At 32.4% G+C, this 8,993-nt stretch overlaps 1 protein-coding gene across 1 annotated transcript in view; it reads left to right on the top strand.

Moving 5' to 3' along the window:
* Positions 1-5,310: 5,310 nt before the first annotated feature.
* The window catches only part of Tsp2A (tetraspanin 2A), a 233,887-nt gene continuing 230,204 nt past the window's right edge, over positions 5,311-8,993 (top strand). Inside the window, exon 1 of the mRNA XM_089632090.1 lies at positions 5,311-5,609. Coding sequence (XP_089488216.1) covers positions 5,502-5,609 — 108 coding nt within the window. The 5' untranslated portion in view covers positions 5,311-5,501. The remainder of the gene's footprint in view (positions 5,610-8,993) is intronic.

Here is an 8,993-nt window from a genome sequence, read left to right as displayed (position 1 = left end):
TACCAACACATTGGCAGTGATTGCTACATTTGTGATTAGTACTGAAAAGCAAGGCCATTTTCGAAACAAACACAAACGGGTCTTCCCTTATGCGCATTACGCCCATATCTACATTTCGATATAGAATACAGTCCACATTTGAATACAACGTTGGCATAATTTTGCACACTTAGTTCCTGCTTTTGATGCATTATAGTAGGCACGGTGTTGCGATTTGTAGCCGGAACTTTAACTAAAATGATAAATATAATATGACGATTGTACGCAGGTTGCTGAATAACGTAGTACAAAACCAAGAATTTTATATGCCATGGATAAACGACCTATTAATTTACCGAGCATAGCGAATCCCTGTTTTAAAACGACCACCTTGCATTTAGTCTGTCTGTAAATTTGTTCATGTGTTCCGTGGCTAGTTAAACTCGTCAAGATGGTTGCCGAATTTGATAGTAGGTTTTTATTCCGCTAGAGTACACGAGCTTTGCGATTGTTGTGAGCTGTCAAGTCAAAGTAATCAAAATCACACGAAGTCTACTGTTCACGGAACTACAAGTGTATTAAATAAATATGTAACATCTCTTCTAGCCACTCGTATAGTATAAGGAATACCAACATACAAAAATGTCATCAACAGATTGTCTTAAATGGCTCTCATCCCATATTACGAAAGCGAATGTTCATTTTACGTAATTAAAAATTATAATGCAAAATTTTTAAATTTTCCGAATGCAGATGGTTTCCTTTTGTAGTAATTAAGTTTATTCAAAGTAAATAATCTTATTAAGCGTGGCCAGTGATTCCGAATAATTACCAAATTTTTAACAAACTCGAATTTCGTAAAAACGAACAACTCAGTACTGTTCATTGCCGACAAATCGGTGTTAATTCAAAAAAAATAAAACAACAATAATAGAAGATACCATAATTAATTACCTACCTAACTAGATGTAATCTGTTCTGAGGTAAGTAACAGGAATGCAAAGTAAAAATATTTAAATGCAATGTTATTGACAAAATAAAGAATTTTTTAGTGGGTGGATGCCTTCCTATCAACAAATTCCACTAAATTATTGAATTAAAATACCAAAACATCACAACCACTTAAAAAAATATCAAATCAAAAACTTTTTTTATAACAGCGGTCTTTACTTTACGTTTAACAAGTCCCGTTTAAGAGGAACAAGATTATTGCATCAAATTTTAGTAAACGATAAGCTGATAAAAAAAATACAACATCAACATTTGCAACAGGTAACGTCTTTTTTTCTGATCAAAGTGGAAATTATTTACTTTTTAACAAGCCTCGTTTAAATGAAATAAACTTTTTGGCACAACTTTTAATGCATCATGAACTGTATCTGGTGTATTCAACAGTCCCTGATCTGGTAGTTATACGGTCACTATTCTGAACTGCGCTGTATCGGCCGTAAAGGGAGTGGAATCCTAGTTAGCCGGCAATGCGCTGGTCGATTATGCTAATAGCTCCATCTACCGGTTAATCCAAACAACGCGTTACGGCACAGCCAGGAACTAAATAAGAACACAACAAGCAGCCTTCTAGCCTATGCCCTTTTCGATTGTTGGAAAATAGGCGAGATTAACTAATGACGATCAAAAATACTCATTTCTTTTTTTTTAATAATTAATTGTGGCAAAACACTACATATTAATGCAAAATCACGTGTTTTTTGTTTGATTATTCTATGGCTTAGAAATATTCATTTAAGATGCTTAAATTAAATTCTGCGAGAAAACAACAAAATAATTGAGCATTCTTTTTATAAGTCCAGAAAAAAATAAAGTATCAGGTCTATAAAAACCCTACTTACGAACCCATTTTAGTTTATGGTTTTATTGCATAATGTGGAAAGTTAAGTTCTTTAGAAATTTATGGGAAAACATTTAAATATTTGTGCCTGAACTGAAAATGATATACACTTGCATAAATCAAAATACGCGGATGGCGTCAAGCGGGAATTCAAACCTTATCGCCATCTACATAAAGATGTCACACGACGAGGTGCATCGCCTTAAATTCCTTTGAATGACATCACCTTCTTATCCTGTCACTTTTTATGGAAATTTTACATAAATTGGCGATTTTCTCGTAAGATGCTTGGAACAAACTGTGTATCTTGGAGTCGGGAGATATATGAACACCGCTGCACATTTTGTCATATTGATTCATGAATAGTTCGGAAATCTATTGGTTGTCTACCGATAGCATTCACTTTTATAATCCCGATGGTAATCTTTGTCATCGAAGGCATATTCGTATACTATTTCTTGATCATGGTTATTATGTTCTCGTGGGTATAGTTATGCAGAGTTGAATCGGATAGATTCGAATATGTCGCGACATATTTTGTATTAGTTTAGTTGCATTTTTAAGTGTTTTTTTCTGGTAAAACACAAAGGTTTTTTATTGTAATTTAGCCGAAATCGTATCGCTATTGAATATAATGATGATGATCAAATGTATTTTTGTTGTTGTAGTTTCATATAATTTTGAATTGAACTTAATTAATGTTATATCCTGTCTAATATTTATAATAATATGATATCTTTCTTAATATAAAATCTAATAAATATGAATAAGCTACATAAAAATAAATGTTTTTGTTACTTTTTGCTGCCAATGTTGTTATTTTTTCTACATAAATTTCAAAATTTTAATTATGTTGTCGTGTTAGAGGTACAGTCACAAGGGAGTAATCCATAATTGGTTTTATTTTGGCCATACTATAATCTACACATATAAAATTTCGATTTTCAAAAAAAATCGAAGTAGATCGAATGAATGAAAATAGATTAAAGTGGATTTTTTTTATATTAACTCCACACAGGAGGCCCTGAAGAAAATAATTTCCCTCAGGGCCTATGTCATCTTTGGGGATGCTGTGTGGAGGGTCTTTTTGTGGAGAAGAAGGAGTGAACATGGGTCTTGAAGAGTCCCATGTTGTAGGAGGGAGGAAACACAGAGGCCGGCAGTTCGTTCCACAGCCGAGCTGTTGAACTTAAGAACGAATCGTAGAAGCGACCCATTCTCATGTGACAAATGTCAACTGTGTACAAATGTTGGGCGCGCGTTTGGCGTGTATCCCGACTACGCACCGGTGCCGAAGGGATCAATGACGCTAGTTCCTCAGAGCATCTTCCATTGTAATACCGATAGAACAAGGACAGCATACCTACCTGACGCCTGTGCCCTAAATAGATAGAAGTGGATCTAAATTAAGTGAATTGAAATGCAAAAGTCACGAGCCACCACTGCATCTGTGTGCATTAAAAACGTAATCAGTGGAATTGTAACTATATTGCGTAAATGTGTAGTCTTTTTGGCTTTGGTTTAGTATCGTATCGTGTATGTGGGTACATAATGAAACCTAATTCAGGCAAACCATTTTAAATAGAGCACGTTTAAATGTATTTGTGCTAACCGATGGAGGTTCTAAATAGTTTGGAACAGCCACCGCAGTAAGCGGCTGTGCAATACAGTACAACACAACACTGCAAGAATCTGTTTAAATGATTCGACTGTAAAATCCCACTAACGATGAGATAATTATTATTTGGTTATGTTAATTACATTCTTCCGCCGTCCTCTTTTGTATGTCTAGCCAAAATTTAGCTCTTTTATTTCGTCTTATCACTTCAGTAATTATTATTTCTCAGATTTTTACATTTTCGTGTGCAGAATTTCTTTAGAATTTCATCAACAAATCACTACGCAAAGTGTAAGGTTTCAAAATTATAAATGCGTTCATTAGAAAGCAACCATTTTTTTGTAAGCGATTTAAAACGAAATAGAAATATAAGGAACAGAACTGTATTTCTGCTTGACGTTTGCAAAGAATTCATGATAAAAATATATAAAACATGCAGAGTTAAAACAGTTCCTATTAGGTAAAATAAAACATTCCATAAAACTTCCAAAAAATATATTTATGTGGTTGAATCCTTTGTCATTTGATAGGCCTCACAAATATTGGCAAATTTTCAAATATATATTTTTTTTAACAAAGGACTATCATATTTATTATTCATAGCATACTACGACGTACTATAAAGTAATTTATATGGTATTTTTTGTTTATATTAAAAATATCATACATACATACATATTCTACATATTCTGTCTATAAGTAAACATATCATACAAAACATCGCGATAAATCTTTCCGTAAAAACCATTTTTTTTAACTCTAAAACTTCTGTTTGTTTTAATATAGATGTATTTTAAATAGACTTTTAATTTGACTGAGGAATTAACCTTCCTCCCCAGGGACTAGCTGTTAATTGCTCTGAACTTATAATATGTCTTTAAAACTTTAAAAAAATGGTTTGACTGAAGATTGAACCTTCAAAATGAGTGAAGCGCGTCCTGATTGGTATTGAGGTTTATTTCATATATTAACTGCTTTATTTTTTTAGAGCGTCATCCAATTTCAGAGAAATGCGTTTGTGTACACTGGTGAACCCCACCAAAAGCCAACAAAAAGTCTATCTGCTGAGTTTCAGCTCGACTGAAAGTCGGGAAGTGGATTATTTTCCTCTTCTCAAATAGCATTTAATTCATTTATTAATTTATTCCTTCAGTCAAAAAAAAAATAAAAATTCAAACACATGATTTACAAAAAATTCGAAAAATTCGAAGTCATTTTGTGTATCGTGGCATCTGAAGCAGTCCACCAAGGACGTCAACTAAAAATGTCGTTCTGAATTGATTGTTAAATAACAATTAATTATATCTACTTTTAATTAAACTTAAATATTCAGAATTAGTGTTAACTGATCTATTTGAATATACTACATATGTATTTTTTAAAGCCATAATATATTTCACAGGTTTTCAGTACTTTAAACCCTAACAAAGCGATTCTAAGACGAATAGTTGCCAAAAATCAAATTTTAACCGTAGGCACAATAATTAATAAATGCATGATTCAATTTCCATATCACATTATAATACTAATACAACACGCCCTGTGTGACTCACACAGTTATTCACCAGTTTGCTTTACGATAGAGCGTATTTATTTCGTAGAAAATTATCTATTTGTCAACAGGTTGATAACAGAGATAACGCTTTATTGAAGATAACAAAAACGCTTTAATTAGAAAATGTTTTTTTCAGTAAGAAACACAGATAATGTAACGGTTGATTTCTAATGACCATTTTGACGAATGTGTATATTTTACCTAATTACTTAACCAATTATTTTAAGGAAGTAAACATGGCAAGTTGAGCAATCGCTCTGTTATCAGAAAATTCTTCGTCGAAATGATACACAGTCTTTAGTCAGTCTGTATCCACGCTACGGGTGTGATTTGATTGTAAAACAATTTCGAAAGAGCAAATAATTTAAAGATATCCACTAGTGGTAAAAAAAAAGATTTCGGGAGTGTCATTTTCACTGTACAATTATTGAATTAAATTTCCACTCCGGTTTTTTTCGAGTTCGGTTTTCGTGTGAATTTGAATACAGTGCTATCCGAAAATGGGTGGAAAAGGAGAAGGGCAAGGGGAAGGAAACGGAATGGGGAAGCTGGAATCTAATATTTATTGTATCAAGTACACTCTATTTTGCTTCAACATCATTCTCTGGGTAAGTGTTTATAAATGATAGTAGGGGAGAACGGGGATAGTTCAAACATTTTTGTTTTATCATTTTTTTCTCTGAATTCCTTTGTAAACTGTACATTTTTTAAATTACTTGGAAGACAAGAGGCAATAAACTTTTTTTTATCTACCCTTAAAAACCTTAAAATGGTTTTCATTTTCCAACCCTCCAATATACGGATAGTTGGGTTCAGTTAAATCACTCGTACCTACATTGTGGTAATTTCGTTTTTTTTATGTTTGCTGCTCTTTCATGTTCAATATATATGCACGAGAGGACTCAGCTCATACTTATCTGCTTTTGACCTGGCGCTTTTCCGGTTATGCACTTCCCTGCGGGCATTTTGCAGGCGTAAATGGGGGCACACCGTTTCGACTTCACGACTATTACTAATGGCATTCTGTAGCTTAATTAAATACATACATTCTTGTAAAAGTATTTCATCGTATTGGGATGTCTTTTACAAACGATTTCTTATGTGAACCGAGAATCTTTCTACTTCTAGAACTGGACTTCTAGACTTCTTAAACATATGTTGGTGTTCATGCGCACTCCGTTAGTAACCCCCCAGTGGTCATCTTTTTATTGAGTTTATTGAGTTTTTTCTCGCCGCATGTCATATGAACACCTTGTGCGTGAATAAGGAAATTAATGCTGCTGTTCTAATTGTACTGGTGTTGCAAATGTCCCCATTCTCCCTCACGTATTTAATATGAATTACCTAATCATGTGAAACAAATTTTGCATTCCCGGTAAACTATACACGAGTTCCTAACTAACATAGGATGATTAATACATAAACATAACGCTTCTAGGAATTATTATATTATTTGTAAGTTCCAATTTATGATGTTTCGATGAAAATTATATGAAAAGTGATTACACAGCCATACCTAGTAATTAACACAATAAATTAATCGCGCATGCGTACAATGTATTGCAATTAAGCCGCATTATCATGGTGGTTCTTATCACTTGTATTGATTCTCAGAATAAAGTAGGTACCTACTTCGATAATTAAAAAAATGGTATAGGAAGTTCTCAAAACACGCTATAGATAACTATTTAAATTTACTTACCAAATATATATAATGGGATTAGTCACATCGATTGGTAGAAGTATTTTTATCTGTGGTAGCAATGGGTGACGCAAAAATATTTCTCTATCTGCTATCTCAACAAACATTCTTTAATGAAATAAATTAAAAAACTTTGTTTTTACCACAATAATTTTTATTTTTTGAAAATCGACATGTTTCGAGAACGATGTTCTCTTCATCAGGATATAAATTGTACTAAAACTAATTATCAAGTATAGAAAAAGGCGTGGGTAGTTAGTTAGTTTTAGAACAATTTATGTTCTGATGAAGAGAACATCGTTTTCGAAAAATGTCGGTTTTAAAAAAATAAAGATTATCGTGGTAAAAACAAATGTTATAATTTATTTCATTAATAAAATGGTGCCACAAAGTGAGTTTGCAAAATTTGAAAAACATTCTTAAGCCTAGAGATCATCCTAATTTTCAACTCGATGTGACAATACTCGTATAAAACAAATTTCAATTTTGACATTCATAAGCATCACATTTATGAAATATTTAATTGTACAAATATGTTACGATCCAAATCACAATCAAACCTTTAAATAATCATAAATAATGCGACAAAACACAATCAAACCTTTAAAAAACCATGAAGAATGCGACAAAAAACCCATGTAAAATATTAGTAGACTAAAATTTATACCTATAACACTCTATGTTATCATCTATGCCATTTTTACTACTGTCGTGGGTGGTTTATTTATGCTAACAGTCTTTTCATTGCCTGTCAAGTTACAGTCGGGTCCAGTTAATCATTAATAAAAAGTCCCTCATATTTAGCACATACATAAATAATTAACAGATACAATTTTTTTTCTATAGAATAATAACACTGTGATCGATCTTCACGAGAATCTCAGTGGTTAATATTATAATATACTTGGTTTAACTACAATGTTTAAAATAAAGATTGGAGATGATTAAACTCTGGTGAGATTAACCGACAGTTAGACAAAATGCTGTAAAGTTTTATGCATGGATTAAGTTTTAGTATACCAGGAGTGCAGACGAAGAATGTTTCACTTTAAGGTTTGGATATAAGGATCATACAAGACTCGGTGTAGATTGTTAGGGTTAAGTGTTTACGAAGTACTGAGAAGCGCTTTGCCTCCCTTAATAATAAATTAAGTACTTAGAAGTGTCTGGAGCGATTCCAGGACATTTCATGTACATTTTATAATACTATGAAGCATCTACGTCAGAAGGATTTCATCTTATTATGTATGAACTCCTGAAAACAAGATTTAAGTTTCGTGAACTTCATACCACGCTGATAAAACACTGCGCGGTGAAAATTTTAATTTTAAATGAAGATTAGTGAAGACTACTACTCAGATTCTATGATCTGAAAATTTAGGGTTACTTTTCAATAATATCAAAAATCGTGAGAATTGCACAGTACTTTCGTTGGTTTTGATCTAAATATGTTGCTAATATTCACGTAGGTAGGCGCATGTGTTATAAATATCATTAGCAAATTAATATTGTTTTGCATGTAAAATTATAGGTTTAAATGTTAACTTCGCATTCTTGTTTATGCAATATTAAACGTGTGCACATTGTGAATGGGAATGTCCATTATTCGATATGCAGGTATGATTCACAATTATCAGCTTGGCGGCTTCATTAAAATAATATAATTTACGGTGGTGATAAACTGTTACATTTATTTTTACATATTTTCCGATTAAAATTGTACAAAAACATTCACAAAAAGCCCCCCAGTAGGAATAGGAAGCCCGCTCATCGGGCTCACAGAAAAGAAAAAAAAAGAAAAATCATTCCTTTGAATATAACTAGTTATTCTGGGGAAACTACTTATGAGAGGATATACACTATTCATCTAAATATAAAATAATCCAATTATCTGGTAAGACGGTACAATTTACTAAAATATAATTTTGCAAAATATAATAATAAATAAGTTATTACGAAAATATAAACAGATTTCGCGTTCGACGGAGTTTATATAGTTTATACATACATAAATATGTTACTTATTTAAAACGAAGAATGCTGCAGAATGGGAGGAGAAAAGGGGTAATTTTAAAAAAATGTTTCTAAATTGTTCACCACGCAATGAATTCGTGAGCTTATATAATCCCTTCAAATAACGGCAATCTTTTTTTGCTGGAGTTGTATCATGATTGTTTTCATGATTGTGTCCAGTTATTCGAATATTTAGTACTCTTCCTGACAGAGCTCGTCGGTCGCATCATTATCTACACAAATTTTATGAGTCCGGCCCCACCTTTATATTGATAAG

This window comes from Hesperophylax consimilis, chromosome 5 (genome assembly GCF_061612785.1).
Source record: "Hesperophylax consimilis isolate HC1 chromosome 5, BYU_Hcon_1.0, whole genome shotgun sequence".
Taxonomy (NCBI): domain Eukaryota; kingdom Metazoa; phylum Arthropoda; class Insecta; order Trichoptera; family Limnephilidae; genus Hesperophylax; species Hesperophylax consimilis.
This window is presented reverse-complemented; position numbering and strand designations above follow the sequence as displayed.